General features: G+C 36.1%; 1 protein-coding gene across 12 annotated transcripts in view; it reads right to left on the reverse strand.

Annotated features, from left to right (window-relative positions):
* Positions 1 to 16,638, reverse strand: part of THOC2 (THO complex subunit 2) — a 114,455-nt gene that overhangs the window by 32,910 nt on the left and 64,907 nt on the right. For 8 of the 12 annotated variants that reach the window (XR_007132760.1, XR_007132761.1, XR_007132762.1 and 5 more), the window contains exons 13-19: positions 9,566 to 9,607; positions 8,985 to 9,115; positions 8,785 to 8,886; positions 5,285 to 5,381; positions 4,551 to 4,644; positions 4,090 to 4,170; positions 2,589 to 2,685 (exon numbers count right to left, since the gene is read on the reverse strand). Coding sequence is in view for 8 of the 12 variants with exons in the window: in XM_047763940.1 (XP_047619896.1) it covers positions 2,589 to 2,685; positions 4,090 to 4,170; positions 4,551 to 4,644; positions 5,285 to 5,381; positions 8,785 to 8,886; positions 8,985 to 9,115; positions 9,566 to 9,607 (644 nt within the window). In the remaining 4 variants the exon portion in view is untranslated. The remainder of the gene's footprint in view (positions 1 to 2,588; positions 2,686 to 4,089; positions 4,171 to 4,550; positions 4,645 to 5,284; positions 5,382 to 8,784; positions 8,887 to 8,984; positions 9,116 to 9,565; positions 9,608 to 16,638) is intronic. The other 4 variants (XM_047763946.1, XM_047763945.1, XM_047763942.1 and 1 more) reach the window with 1 other exon arrangement.

Consider the following 16,638-nt stretch of genomic DNA (forward strand, 5'->3'; position numbering starts at 1 on the left):
AAACAGGGCCCTCAGGCAAATTAGTATGCAACAAGTGCCAATGAAATAAATGTAATAAAATTCATTGAATAATTAAAAAAAGAAATAATAAAAAAAGATTTTTAAAAAAGTGCCAGTGAAAGATTTTGTTTTTCCTTTAAACTATCTTTTAATTAGATGATCACAAAAACTTTATCACAATACAGAAAACTGAGCTAGAGATGTGAAAATAATGCGATGTTTTCTCAGCCTATACAGACACAGAAGAGTAAAATGTATGGGAATGGCCAATATGAGTATAAACAAGTAATATATGCTAATAAAAGTCTTACATTTTTATTAAAGTACAGTTGATTTACAATGTTGCGCCAATTTCTGCTGTACAGCAAAGTGATCCAGTCATACATAAAATCTTGAACCTAATTATTATTTTTGTAAAGTTTTCCCTAAACCAAAATAATCTGTCAAGAATTACTTGGGTATGGAGTTTCTGTTGTGGCCCAGTGGTAACAAACCCGACTAGTATCCATGAGGATGCAGGTTTGATCCCTGGCCCCACTCAGTGGATTAAGGACCTGGCACTGCCATGAGCTATGGTATAGGTCACAGACATAGCTCAGATCTGGTGTTGCTGTGGCTGTGGCACAGGCCAGCAGCTGTAGCTCTGATTCTACCCCTAGCCTGGGAACTTCCATGTACCTCGGATGCGGTCCTAAAAAAGACCAAAAAATACACCAAAAAAACAGAATTACTTGGGTAATACTTGTTTGGAGCACCAGATAGCTTTACAAATTTTTGTCTGCTTTCTTACCAGTAAGTTTTTGAAAACAATTCCAGTTTTTTGATTCTAGTCACTCTATTGCTGATGGAGTTTAATATACATTCTAATTCAAACTCTATATTGGTCCAGAATAAAATAATAAAACTCAGTATTTATAAAGAAAATGCCATTTGCAGCAACATGGATGGAACTAGAGACTCTCATCCTGAGTGAAGTAAGTCAGAAAGAGAAAGGCAAATACCATATGATATCACTTATATCTGGAATCTAATATAAGGCACAAATGAACCTTTCCACAGAAAAGAAAACCATGGACTTGGAGAATAGACTTGTGGTTGCCAAGGGGTAAGGGAAGGAAGTGGGAGGGACTGGGAGCTTGGGGTTAATAGATGCAGGCTATTGCCTTCGGGATGGATTAGCAATGGGATCCGGCTGTGTAGCACTGGGAACTATGTCTAGTCAATTATGATAGAACCTGATAATGTAAGAAAAAAGAATGTATACATGTATGTGTAACTGGGTCACCATGGTGTACAGCAGAAAATTGACAGAACACTGTAAACCAGTTATAATGTAAAAAAAATTAAAATCATTAGATAAAAAAAATTTTTTTAAAGAAAAAAAAGGACAATGTCCAAAAGGAAGATTAGCTCTACCTATTGCTAAAGTTTAAATTAAAAAAAAAAAAAAAAAGGAGTTCCCGTCATGGTTCAGTGGTTAACAAATCCAACTAGTATCCATGAGGTTTCTGGTTCCATCCCTGGCCTCGCTCAGTGGGTTAAGGATCTGGCGTTGTCGTGAGCTGTGGTGTAGGTCACAAATGCGGCTCAGATCCCATGTTGCTGTGGCCCTGGCGTAGACTGGTGGCTACAGTTCTAATTAGACCCCTAGCCTGGGAACTCCATATGCCACAGGAGCGGCCCTAGAAAAGGCAAAAAGACAAAAAAAAAAAAATAGTGTGCTTCAAAGATACTACATACTCCCTCAAAACAGATACATTCCTACCAAACGCTCAATTTTACAGCCAATTAATGTCCAGCAGCATAATCAATAGTGCAATATGTTTTGCCATAAAAGGATTTACAATATACTACTAGTAACCATTTATTCAAAAGCCTAACAGGTAGTCAAAATGAGCTAGTTTTGGAGTTCCTGTTGAGGCGCAGCAGGTTAAGGATCTGACATTATCCCTGCAGCAGCTTGAGTTCGATCCCCAACCTGGTGCAGTGGGTTATGGATTCAGCATTGTCACAGCTGTGGCACAGGTCACAACTGCGGCTCAGATTCAATCCCTGGCCTGGGAACTTCCATATGCCACGCATGTGCCATGCTCCAGCCCCAAAAAACTTTTTTTAAATGAGTTACATATATGGCCAAATATTACATTTCTTTCTGTTTATATTTTTCTTTCCTTTCTTCTATTTTTAGGGCCACATCCACAGCATATGGAGGTTCCCACGCTAGGGGTCCAACCAGAGCTGTAGCTGCCAGCCTACACCACAGCCACAGCAACTTGGGATCTGAGCCGTGGTCCACGAATTACACCACAGCTCACGGCAATGACGGATCCTTAGTACACTGAACGAGGCCAGGGATTGAACCTGATCCTCATGGATGCTACTCAGATTCGTTTTGGCTGAGCCATGACGGGAACTCCCTATATTCTTATTTTCTTTTAATTAAAGAATTACATATAAATGAGCAACTACTGCTCTTAAGACTACACCCAGCAAATAGTTTTTTAAGATAATACCAAGCTCAATATCCCAATTCCACCAGAAGTACTCTAATTATTGAATTTCATTTACATATAATTTGCCCAGAATACCTTTTGCCTGCCTTTAGCTGATTAGCCACATATTGAAGAAGACCAGCAAGATCAATTGGATATTTACGAAAAACTGCACCACAGAAACTAGCCAGACCTATATGAAATAAAAAAAGGGCTTTTTAAAAACAGTTCATAGAATAAAAAGCACAATATTAAGTGTCATTTTTTTCAACTAAATTTCCAAAACAAAATGAGGTGGGAAAAATTGTATTGCTGATGCTACTGAATGGAAATTTATAATAATAGCCACTATTATTGAATATATATAATTATCTCATATAATCTTTGCAATATCTATCTCAGCTTGGTATAAACCTAATGATGAGGAAAATTCAGAACAGATATATCATGTAACTTGCTCATGGTCACAGAGTTGGTATAGAGTAGAACAGTGAATGCCACTAGTTGTGGGGAGGGGGGCAAGAAGACATTGCTAGACCAAGAAGCAAACAAAAGACCAATTTTAGCCAATAGTTCTTACATATCACATCATGAATAGGAAAAAAATCCCAGTTAAGACAAGAGGAGATCCTAGTCAAGTTAAGTGATCTTCAGCCTTTTCAAAAATTATTTGCTGAGCACCTAAAGGATAATGGACAAAACACAGGTCCTGCCCTCAAGGAGTTTACAGTCCAGTGAGGGACACAGAAAAGTAAATTAAAATAACTAAAATAATTAAAGTAAACCTGACTAAAAAGCTTCAACAAAGAGGGAAGAGGGGCACCTTATTCTGACTTTTGGGTGGGAGTGTCACTAGGAAAAGCTTTTCAAAGAAAGTGACCCCTAAGCTGAAATCTAATTAATAAGTAGGAAATGTGTCTGAGGAGATGAGTAGGCGTGGAAGAGTATATTGAGTAGAGGGAATAATACGTGCTAAAGGGCCATAGAAAGTACAGGAAGTTAGCATTAATTAATGCAACCTAGAATATTAGGGAAGGGCAACAGATGAGGCTAGTATAGTAAGGACCTGATTCCAAAAGAATTTATTTGTATGATTTATTACAGATTGCAGACTTCAAAGGGCAATAGGGAACTACTGCAAGATTCCACTATCAAAGACAAAATACATTGAAAGAAAATGGAACTGGTTGCTAGAAATCAAAAGTATAAGGGAAAAAAAAAACAAGGCTAGGGGTTTTCTGTTAAAAAAACAAGTTTTTGTTCTTTTAAGATGACTGGAACCTCAGGATAAAAAGTAGAGAAGAGAGGACAGTTCCCTTAAGATTAATTCCTCTAAAATAATGGAATGGATGGAACCTTCATCTTCCCAGTAATGCTTGCCCAAATTCTATCACAGCCTCTTGAGTTGGAAGATGAATAATTACCATACAAACCTCCTTACTCAGTCAAGGACTTGGACCCTCTATAGAAAAATCTGAGTGGCTAGATATTCTCAAGAAATCTTGACAAACAAGGCTCTTGGCATGGGTAATAAAATACATAGCATGGCAGTTACAACAGAAAGAAATTTCATCTTTGGAAAAATAAAAATACTTACTCTGAAGCCAGCTTGAGATTGTTGTGTCATCGTGTTTCATTCTCTCCTTTTCTGGATTAGCTAAAGCTTCAATGATACAATCTTTCATACATTAAGAAAAAAATTTTAAGTCACTAACATCTCTAAAAAAGACCGCTTTAAAAATTCTACCCCTTCGGAAAAAAGTAAATTGTTAGCTTCAAGTTATTCCAAATTATTGAAAAATACATTCGTTATAGTTCTCTTTTAGCCTCTTTTCCATCTTTCAGCCAGCTAGATAGAATCTATACCAAAGATATTGAGTAAACTTAACACTACAAACACAGATAAACGCACACAAGCTCCTTGACTGACCAACCTTCAGATCAGCCAAGTGAATTAACCTCAAATGGTTACTAAAAGAACTTAGAATGAAAATAAAACATTCACTATTAAGATCTATGAAATGTGAAATCTATGTATTACTTCACTTGAAAGGATACAGGCCAAGACATCATAATTCAATGAAGTGAGGTATTTCAATGAATCTACTACAGGTGTTATTAAGTTATCATACTTCTGTATTTGTGACAAAATCTGGAAGACAGCAACAAAGAATAAAAGGTATTAACTAATCAAAAGAACTTCTGTGTTAACTAAATAATGGCTAATCTTTTTATTTTTCAAAAGAATTAATGCTTAAAATGTTTCCTTCCATTGTATATTTATATAAAACCTATTCTTTTATCTTTTCCTTAGAAAATATTATCTTAGGCTACGTTTTCCAATTAGGAGATAATTCCAGGGCATCCAAACTTGAATTTTAGAATTATAGAGGCTAGTCTTACGTTAAATGTGGTTTAGAAATCTTTTTCTAAATATTACAGTGTTCCATTTGAATCACAATGAAATGCTGTTCAAATGTTTCTAAAACTAAAATCAACAAATAATGCATCTTTTTATTAATGTTTCTAGAACTCAAAATGTGGTACATAAGAAAGACAATGTTAGTCTGTTTACAATAGTAGCACTGTTACATATCACTAGAAGAGTAGATCAATGTGTATCTATATTAAACATATTGTATACTAATTTTTTAAGAATAACCATATAATATTTCATTTGCTAAAGGTCTGTTCCCCCTAAAACTACCATACAGTTTCAATTATATCATTCTATCTCCACTCGTGCTGATTTAAAGACAACAAAAAGAAAAATCCCTGAAAATAATATTAACCTCAAAACATACATAATCAAACAAAATGGTTGGATTGCTGTGGCTCAACTTCCCAATTTGTCTTCCAGAAGGCTTCACATTTTCCTTGGTTAGACGCCTACAAGGGGAGAAAAAGGTGGCAGGGATCATCTTAAGTAATTTCCCTCTTAATGTTGGTAGCTTTGTTACAGCATGAAAAAAAATATTTCCCAAATATCCAAAATGAATTCATGTAAACAATGACTCTTTATATTTTTATACTTTACTGCAGGTCTTGGGATATTCTGAATAGGCATTATCCAAGAAGGTATAAAATTTTGTATTAATGCTTAACATTTACAATATACACATTTCCATTTTATAGTAATAGTCTAAAAAGCATTAAAACTCTTAATGTACTCTACAAGTACATAAAATTCTTCTTACAGAGAATAACTGGTTTAGATCTAGAAGGGCTCATTATCAGTTTAAGGATTAAGATATCAAATTTGGTATAATACACTGAAATAGTTCATGACATCTATTGCAATGACCCTAACAGAGTAATAGCTGATGCTGTACTCCTTGATACAGGAAGTTCTTTGCTTTTCATATTCAAAGTAAACAATTCTTGAAAAATTAATTCTACTCCTTTTCTTCCTCTATAATTCTCCCTCTACTCAGTATTCTTTTACTAACATTATGGAAATTTATGTCTATGAAATGCTTATAAATTATTACAAAATAATTATTATACAGGATCTTAAACCCTTCTGATGAAATTACATAATAAATCCAAAAAAATCTTACAAGTATAGGAAGTTTTCTAGAATGAAAACATAATGAAGTAAATAATGAATTCAATTGATAGTTCAAGGAATGTGACCATTCTGGAAATGACAAACTTGATATAATTATCTTAAGAAATTTCTTATGACAAAACTGATCTATCAGTCAAAATTATTTCATAAAAAAACTGCTTCTCTTCCCACTCTCCATGGCCCAGTTTTGATTTTTCCCATGAAAAAGAGGGACCCCAGAGTTACCAACATGGCTCAGCGGTTAACGAATCTGACTAGCATCCATGAGGATGCAGGTTCCATCCCTGGCCTTGCTCTGTGGGTTAAGGATCTGGCACTGCCGTGAGCTGTGGTGTAGGTTGCAGATGTGGCTCAGATCCTGTGTTGCTGTGGCTGTGGCGCAGGACAGCAACTGCAATTCCAACTCGACCCCTAGCCCGAGAACTTCCATATGCCATGGGTAAAGCCCTAAAAAAAGACCAAAAAAAAAAAAATTCTGCACACAATCTTCTGTAATAAACATTTTTATTAATTTACTTATTCATTAACTCATATTAATGTCTTCTATGACAGGCAAAGTGCTAAGCACTAGGAATACAAGGAAGAATAACCAGCTCCGGCTCTCAAGCTCGGCACAGCTTGGGAGACAGATTCAAAACTTTTTTTTTTTTTTTTGGTCTTTTTGCTATTTCTTGGGCCGCTCTCACGGCATATGGAGGTTCCCAGGCTAGGGGTCGAATCAGAGCTGTAGCCACCGCCCTACGCCAGAGCCACAGCAACGCGGGATCCGAGCCGCGTCTGCGACCTACACCACAGCTCACGGCAACGCCGGATCGTTAACCCACTGAGCAAGGGCAGGGACCGAACCCGCAACCTCATGGTTCCTAGTCGGATTCGTTAACCACTGCACCACGATGGGAACTCCTCAAAACCATTTTTAAAATGCTTATACTCTTAAATAAACAGAGCGAATTATAGAACAGTACTTATTATATGCTATCAATAGTATAAAAAGGGAGGGAATAATATATTTGTACTCACTTGCATATACATAAAAATACCTGGAAGGATAAATCAGAAACTAAGCAGTGGCCACTTTTTCTTTCCCTTGGGAGAACTGAGTGAACAAGGCGAGAGACTTTTTATATCTACTGAAATTTACACCATGTGAATGTATAAACTATTCAAAAAATTAGATTATTTTAAATCAGCAATGTATCTAAGCAGTATGATAGTGTTATATGCATATGGGACAGTGGTGGCCCAAATAAAGAAACAATCAAGTGTGTTTGGCAGTATGTGCTACGGAATGCTTCACAGAGGTGACACTGCAGTCTGCCTTACAAGGATGAAGGCACCAGATGGAGAGAGGAAAAAGAGGTGAAGGGAAAACTTGTGCAAACAAAAGAAATAAAAAATAGATATAAAGGAAAAGGAGACCATAGCACATTCAGGGAAACCTAGGTGGGCCCATTTCAGCTACAGGTATAGACTTGGCAGGAAATGAGAATGGAAATAGGGAGAGACAGATCATGGAAGTTCTCTTGTATCATCATGCCATAAAGTCTGATATTTAATCTGCAGGCGATGGTTAGTCACCAAAAGATTTTGAAGAAAAAGAATAATGCAAGGCACTGTAATACTAGAGATAAAAGGAGTAAGTGGTGGTAGAGAGTGGAAGAGACAGATTCAATAATATTAAATAATCCAAATAAAGCTAAAGCACTTAGGTCAGTGCCTGGCCCACACAGTAATGGCTTCATAAATATTAGCTATTATTAAGCTAGAAACTCTACTTAGGGAATTCTTAAGACAGGAACTCTTTTTAGGAAGGACCAGTTCTAATACCATCTCTTTCCATGCTTTCCCCAACTTCCATAGGGTGAAATTGAATTCATTCTCTTCTCTACTATCCTACAGAACTTATGGATACTGTATAACAGCACCTATTAAACTAGATTGTGACGGTGTACACACCTGTTTCCCTGGTAGATTATAACCTGGGACAAGATCATTGGGCAAAGAAAGTAAATCACTGCATACTGTTAAATCTATTTCAACTAGAGAATGTACTACTTCTAATTAGAATAACCATACCACTGCATGGATATAAAAGAAATGACAATAAACAGCCTTGCAATAGAGCAGTGTATTTAGTATCTAAACCGATATCTGAAGTATATAATTCTCATAATTAAATTTCAAACAGTTTGCCAGTAAGTAAAATAATATCACTCTTATGTTTTAATGACATGAAATAAAGCACACAAATGAAAAAAATGGAAATTTTTCAAAAGCTGACTCCCTAAGGAGATAGTTCTGCATGATTTGACTAGATGGTCCAAAAAGAAAAAAAACATTTATTATTATAACTTCAGCAGAAGAAATTCTTAGAACTTTGACTACCTCGTATAAGACACTGAATGTATAATGCAAACTGAGCAAAGGCCACAGAGTAAACTCTCCTTTAAAAAAAAACCCATAAAGATGCATTAAACAGGATTTTTATTAGATTTTATAGCTACATAAACATGATGGCTACAAAAACTAACTGGTAGTCAAAATGAGCTAAAAATCACAAAATTGATAGTCACTCTATCTGCAGTATATAATCAGATATACCATTAGCAAATACTCTCGGGCTTCCTCAAAATTGAGGCTCAGACATAAACTGGCCAAAAGAGAGTAAGTTAGATCCAGATATACTTAAGATTAATGAGAAGAAAAATAATTAAAACTTACTTCATAATATATTTGGCTCTGTCTATTGTTTGAGCTTTAACTTTTACTAAAAGTGGGTGACTGTTGTAAGTTTCGTTCTTCCACTGGCCATACAGACGATATCTTTGAAAATGATGAGATGAAGAATTAGAAAAAGTTAAACACTTAGAGGTTAATGCACTAGAATAGTAGTTAAAAATAGTAAGATATTATGTATTTACCTATGCTGATATGGAAATGTCTTAAACATTCCCCACAGTTCCTCAGACATACAAGCATTGCAGTCCATCAAAGAAAGAGATGGAAGTAATACCTGGTCAGTAATGCTAAGCAAACAGCTAAGGATAACTTCCTAAGAAGAAGGGAGAAAAATTATTTCAGTAAGAGGTCCATATTAATACCCCCCAAATAAATTTATGTAAGCCTCATAAAATTGCCATTCCTTTATTTCATAAGAGACCATATCTATTAATGGTCTACACTACCCTTACAGTATCACTATACTTTTCACAATGGTTATTTGTGTTTCTCCATCTAAGAAAGCAAATGAAGTGAGTGAAGGAAAGGGGTAGCAAGAATGAGGGACCTTTATCCCTTTGCCTTTTTCAACATGGTAATCCTCAAAAACAGAAGGTTGTCAATAAGATACTTTGCATGATACGCCCAAAGCTATATTCAACATGTTCAGTATAAAGTAATTACACACATATAAAGTAATTACACACATAGGTGATTAAAGCTTCTTCACAGTATGCTGTAACTAGACAAACATTAGACACACTGGATTTTTCTGGTTTCTTACCGTTTTCTCTTTATCTTCCTGCTTGCTTCCATCAGACTGAAACTAAAATTAAAAAAAACTATAAATAAAATGCAAAAAGGTTAAGATTATGCTGCCTCAATTTAGTTTCTAATTTGAAAAAAACATTTAACTTGCATGTGGCTATGACTCAGTTCCTTACTTTTACACACATGTAGATTTTAAATTTAGCCAGTATTACTGATTAGCATTTAAAATTCTCATCTACATTTCTAACCTACGAATAATTTGTGACATTCATGAATCTTAAATGTCAGAATTATAAGCCAACTCTTTTCTCAACCTCATTATCACAAACCAAAGCATCCTAAAATTGAGTATTTACTATAAAATTGTAGCCAGTACAATTTAGCTTTAATGAATTTGCATTTCTCTATCCAGACATTCTAGTTTTCCCCCTACAGAATTAATAAAAGTCTAACATTAAAGCAACAGCACAAATAAAACCCAAAGAAATCTAAAGCTATGTTTTAATTCACCATTACTTAAGCCCTCACTAGGAAATAAGCCCAAAATATTAATAACATTGCTAACAAAAACCAAACCAAAACTTGGGCAGACTGAATTTTTCGAAAAGGCCTCGGTCATTATTTTACCAGTGATTTGCAGGTGAGCTGCTGAAGTACCATATATGACAATGCTGTCTATTCGTTCAAAATGAAATCATGAGTAACATTTGTGTGTGTAGGCAGGTGGAGTGTTGGGGGAGTGTGCAAAGACCAAAAGGATGGCTAAGCACTGATACTCAAGGACAATCAAGATTTCTGGAAAGGATTTAGCTCAATACCAAGTGTGGGAAACAGAAAAGCTAACATGAAGCTAACAGGCTTCTGATTTCATTGGTAAATAAGGATATTTTGTGCATTATGTTTTCATGCTTGCATAATTTAATGGGTGCTACTACAGGGAAGTCTAACTTCTGTGCAACATTTTCACATAAGACTAACTCAGGGACTGCCATTTTACCTTGATGGGAAAATACATATAATCACATTTTCTTCCATTAGTAGGTTAAAAAAATACAGTTCCCTTCCACAGAAAGGATTATTAAGTCAACATATATCCCAGTCAGCAAATAAAGAGTCAGGTTATGAAGGATAGCTGCTTTTATTGGGGATGGGGGATGGGGTGAGGATTCTGGTAGCATCCTGGGTATGTACTGGGAGATAGAAATAAGGGTAGGTCATAACTAGAAAACTAGGTTTATAGTGTATTATATTGTATTGCAATTAAGCTACTCCTTTCCTGGTATACTATGATTCAAACATACCTAATAAAGCCACACATAGTTTTACCCATAGAAGTAAAACATTTTCTTAGTTACTAAACTATCTTAATTCCCTTACTATATACTTTTATTTGTTTCTCATGTCTATATGTCAATTCTCTAGATTTCACAAGCAGGGAAATTTGAAAAAAGAAAAATATGGAAAAAAGCACAATGAAACTATCTAGAAAAGTACTAAAAAAAAAAAAAAAAAAAGGTTTTTACCAAAGATGAACAAAAAAATAAATAAGAGAGGTAATGCAGGTAAAAGTAACCTTCCTTGGTAACAAGATATAAAGATGCATTCCACTCCCTTGATGCTTTCTTTTTCTTTTAGTTTAATTTAATTTGCTTTTTATTTGAGAGCACATATAAGACTCTCCATTCCCACAATAGAATACTACAAGTTTTAGTGAATGGCCATGCAGAAATGGGAGGAAGAAAGGAAGGGATAAAAGACATACATTCATTCATTTACTATGTGTCAGGCACTGGGAATTCAGAGATGAACCAGAGAGAGTTGCTATCTTTGAGGAACTGACAAAGATGGTTCCTATCTTTGAGGATCTCTTTGAGATCAAGACTACACTTACCAATGTACTGTTAGGAACTGAATTTTTTAAGTCTGAATAAAATTGAGCACCTGCAATCATGTCTAGACATACCATCAGTTATAAATGACCCCAAGCAAGTTCCAGTCTTGCCTTATGAAGACAGAGCAGCTGATGAGGCAACAGTACTGAGCAACCACCTCCTCCCCGACAAAAAAGGTATGTTCATCAAGAAGGGGCTCTTGGAGAGTTGAGAAATAAAGGCTGGGTAAAGTTGTAGATATAACTAGATAAATTATTTTTTTATTATTCATGTCCTATTTTTTAGCACTTCTAACCCATCAATGTTTCAAATGCTAAAGTATACTTTATGTCAGAAAAGGGAAAAAAAATGAAAAAGGAGTTCCCATCGTGGCTCAGTGGTTAATGAACCCGACTAGTAAACCATGAGGTTGTTGGTTCGATCCCTGGCCTCTCTCAGTGGGTTAAGGATCCAGCATTGCCATGAGCTGTGGTGTAGGTCACAGACACAGCTCGGATCCCACATTGCTGTGGTGTAGGCTGGCAGCTACAGCTCCCATTCAATCCCTACCTAGCCTGGGAACATCCATATGCTGCAGGTACGGCCCTAAAAAGACAAAAAGAGAAAAAAATGGGCATATATCTGGACAAAACTTTCCTTGAAAAAGACACATGCACCCACATGTTCATTGCAGCACTATTCACAATAGCCAAGACATGGAAACAACCTAAACGTCCATCGACAGATGACTGGATTGAGACGATGTGGTATATATGCACAATGGAATACTACTAAGCCATAAAAAAAGAACAAAATCATGCCATTTGCAGCAACATGGATGCAACTAGAGACTCTCATCCTGAGTGAAGTAAGTCAGAAAGACAAATACCATATGATATCACTTATATCTGGAATCTAATATATGACACAAAGGAACGTTTCCACAGAAAAGAATATTATGGACATGGAGAACAGACTTGTGGTTACCAAGAGGGAGAGGGAAGGCGTGGGATGGATTGGGAACTTGGGGTTAACAGATGCAAATTATTGCCTTTGGAATGGATAATCAATAAGATACTGCTGTATAGCACTGGGAACTATATCTAGTCACTTACGATGGAGCATGATAATGTAAGAAAAAAGAATGTATAAATGTATGTGTAACTGGGGTCACCTTGCTGAACAGCAGAAAATTGACAGAACACCGTAAACCAGCTATAATGGAAAAAATAAAAATCATTATAAAACAAAAAAAAGAAAAAATGAAACATACTTAATATTTGTGATTAGACTGGAATGAAAGCTATAGCTAAGTAGATTACAACATTATTTTTCTTGTTCTTATTAACTATGATTTGTTGAGTATGCACTATATGCTATGTAATAAGCTAAGAACTTCACATTTATGTCTTAAAACTATGAGAAAAATCTTTTTGTTAGAAAGGATCTAAAAAAGACCCATCAAAACTAACTTAGAGAAGTTCCCGTCATGGCACAGTGGAAAAGAATCCAACTAGGAACCATGTGGCTGCGGGTTCGATCCCTGGCCTTGCTCAGTGGGTTAAGGATCTGGTGTTTCCATGAGCTGTGGTGTAGGTCGCAGACAAGGCTCAGATCTGGCATTGCTGTGGCTCTGGCGTAGGCCGGCAGCAACAACTCCGATTAGACCCCTAGCCTGGGAACCTCCATATGCCGCAGGTGTGGCCCTCAAAAGAGAAAAAGACCAAAAAAAAAACAAACAACAAAAAAAAAACTTAGAAATGGGAAATTATAACCTATATAAGTTAAAAGTTACGGGAACCTGAGTTTGCCAAGAATGAACTGCCTTTTAATTTTTGGTTCAAGTCTTTTCATCTTTCAATAAGAATGTCTTAAAGACTTTATAAAACACTTAGAAATACCCCTTAACTTTGATGTATCATTTATGAAAACACAGGAAGAGGTATTAAATGAAAAGTACTACCTTCCACCACATTTCTTTTTTAATCTATACAAACATGTACTAAGATGCAAAAAAAAAAAAACCCCAAATAATATGGTCACCTACACACAGGATAACCATATGCTGGTTTTCAGTTTTTATCCCAGGGTAGATTTTAAATGTTACCTTTCTTTTACACACTTAGAATTTTTTTTCTGAAACTGAACACTGAGAGGAGGTACAGGGATTAAATCAATTGTTAAAGCATGCATGTGGTCCAAACTAAAAATTCTACTTCTTATATAAAAGTGTATTTTTTTACATTACAATTTGTACTACAAAGAGTCTACATCTTCCTATTAATTGATTTAATATCTGCCTATCCTTTTTTTTTTTTTTTTTTGGTCTTTTTGCCTTTCCTAGGGCTGCTCCTAGGGCACATAGAGGTTCCCAGGCTAGGGGTCTAATCCGAGCTGTAGCCACCGGCCTATGCCAGAGCCACAGCAACATGGGATCCAAGCCTAGTCTGCGACCTACACCACAGCTCACGGCAACACCAGATCCTTAACCCACTAAGCAAGGCCAGGGATCGAACCCGCAACCTCATAGTTCCTAGTCAGATTCGTTAACCACTGCGCCATGACGGGAACTCCAATATCTGCCTATCCTTGTAGGTTTATATACCTCTCAGGTAAAAAGCATAGCTAATGGGAAAAAGTAAGATCCTATTTGTAATTTATTACCTTAACTATGATTCTACACTTTGATTAGAACTGTCACAAGGGATATTCAGTAATAGCTAAAGTGACCTGAGTTCAAATCAATTATTGCAAAGGATAATGCCAATGCAAATATAAACATCCTAACAGTTCTCCCTTGCTTAGGCTCATTAAATAGCAAGGGTGTTATAGATTAAGCTTAATCTCCAACTCTAGAGTTCCTTGTTTGCATTGTATAAAACTTATAATAACAAAAGTACATAGGGGAACTTAACAAATGGTGCCAGTGGTAGCAGCCTCTGTCTCTATTTGGACAATAAGAATTATAATGCAAGGTTCTGTCTAAAGTATTTTTCAAAATTTGTTTCTACTTTAAAAATAGAGACGTATTTATAACTACCCTTGACTAGTTCATAAGTCACAAAACCTCAGCAACAAAACTTTCCTTTGACAACAATTCTTTGATTTATTTGTTACTAATTTATAACAAATTTCCACGGGGGGGGGGGACATCTACCACTATAGCATAAAGAAGCTAAAGGCATTCCTATATAAATCGAATCTGCTCTTGAGAGAAATGAAGCTGCTACTTTAAAGTGGCCTCTTAGGAGTTCCTGTTGTGGCTCAGTGTGTTAAGAACCCAACTAGTAGTATCCCTGAGGATGCGGGTTTGATCTCTGGCCCTGCTCAGTGAGTCAAAGATCCGGCCTTGCGGTGTAAGCTGCAGATGCAGCTCAGATCCTGCATAGCCGTGGCTGTGGTGTAGGCCAGTGGCTGTGGCTCCAATCCAACCCCTAACCTGAGAACCTCCATATGCCACGGGTGCAGACCTAAAAAGACCAAAAACATAAAATAAAGTGGCATCCTACATTTAAAGACTTTAATCTAATACTTTAAAACAAATCACCAAAAAACTAGTGTAGTGATAACATATATAAGTGATAACTTATTATGATCTGAAGAATTCATGACAACTAGAGTTAACTCTCTAAAGTTGCATACCTAATTATTACCATCTAATTAATGTTTAGACATATCTCATTTGATCCTCATTCCAACCCCAGAAGCTAGATGAGGCAAGTATTACCACCCATTTATGGCTTAGAAAAGTGACCAGTTAAGGTCACATAACCAGCAAGTAGTTAGCAGCTAATCTTTTTTTCCTTTTTTTTTTTTGGCTGCCCCATGGCATATGGAGTTTCCAGGCCAGATCTAAGCCACAGTTGCCACCTACACCACAGCTATGGCAACACTCGATCCTTAACCCATTGTGCTGGGCTGGGGATCAAACCTAAGTCCCAGTACTGCAGAGACACAGCCGATCCCAATGCACCACAGTGGGAACTCCACTAGCAGCTCATCTTGAAGAAACTTGTTACCCTAATGATCAACTTTAATCCTTTAATTACTCTGTCTGGGGGGACAGCCTTAAATGAAAACTCTTTGGGCAAGGTAGGCTCCAAAGTCAACACATAAAAATTGCATTTACTTACAATTCCCAAAAAGTCTATAAAGTATAGAGACACATTATCTTTCATTTAAGTCCAACTCAAGACTTTTTTTCTCATTACAGAAATCACTATAAAATGACCATGAGATGTGAACATGAAATAAAGTGACTGGCTTGCATTTAGGGGCTATGTCACATAAAAGCACCGTTTAAAAACTAGACCAACTGAATGTGGTAAAATACTCTAAGAGACCTGAAAAACTGAACCAAAATGAAAGGAAAAAATGTTTCCAATTTCACCCTTACTCCTAGCCATACACACTGAGTATTTTGATGGAACTAGTCTGGTCACATTCGCAAAAACTAAACATAGATATAATTTCACTGTACTTGACTGAACACCATACCTTCATCCAAAGGAAATATTGTGAGCTCTAACCCACAGAACCAGGCTAAATCTTCAATTTTCAAATGAAATAAATGGAGTGAAGCAGGATCAGACTCTCCCTCCACTAACAGCTAACAACAAAAGCAAAAAATAGTGAACATCAAGCCAAAATTCTAAAGTAGCTGGTTCATAAACTAGAGTTTCAGAATCAATGGTGTAAGGTACATTCTCCCTAACAACCCAAATTTTTATTATAAAAAATTTCAAGTTTACATAAAAGCTGAATGGATAGTATGCTATCCATAAACAACTATACACCTGCCTTGTAGAGTCAACAATTAACATCCTGCCTTTTTTCCTTGACCAAAAAAATTGCAGACATGACACTTCATCTCAAAATAATTCAGTGCGTATCTCCTAAGAATAAGGTCATTCATCCACATTACCACAATTATCATTATCACGTATTCCTAACATCATCTAACATTCAATCTAAGGTATACTCTGACCTTCTGAATCTAAATTTCTCTGAGCTTTATCTGTGAATTAGTTTAGAGCACTTTGCCTTTTTACCAAAGGCCAACATAAAATAGCCATAGAAAGAATAGCCAGACAATTGAATTAAGATAACAGAGTGAAGCATAAACACAGAATTTCTCTCCCAATCCCTAATGCAATGAACAAAGTATGTCTTCCTTTTTTTAATGCCCCAAATTTACCAGCAACCAAACAAGAGG

Source organism: Phacochoerus africanus, chromosome X (genome assembly GCF_016906955.1).
Source record: "Phacochoerus africanus isolate WHEZ1 chromosome X, ROS_Pafr_v1, whole genome shotgun sequence".
Taxonomy (NCBI): Eukaryota; Metazoa; Chordata; class Mammalia; order Artiodactyla; family Suidae; genus Phacochoerus; species Phacochoerus africanus.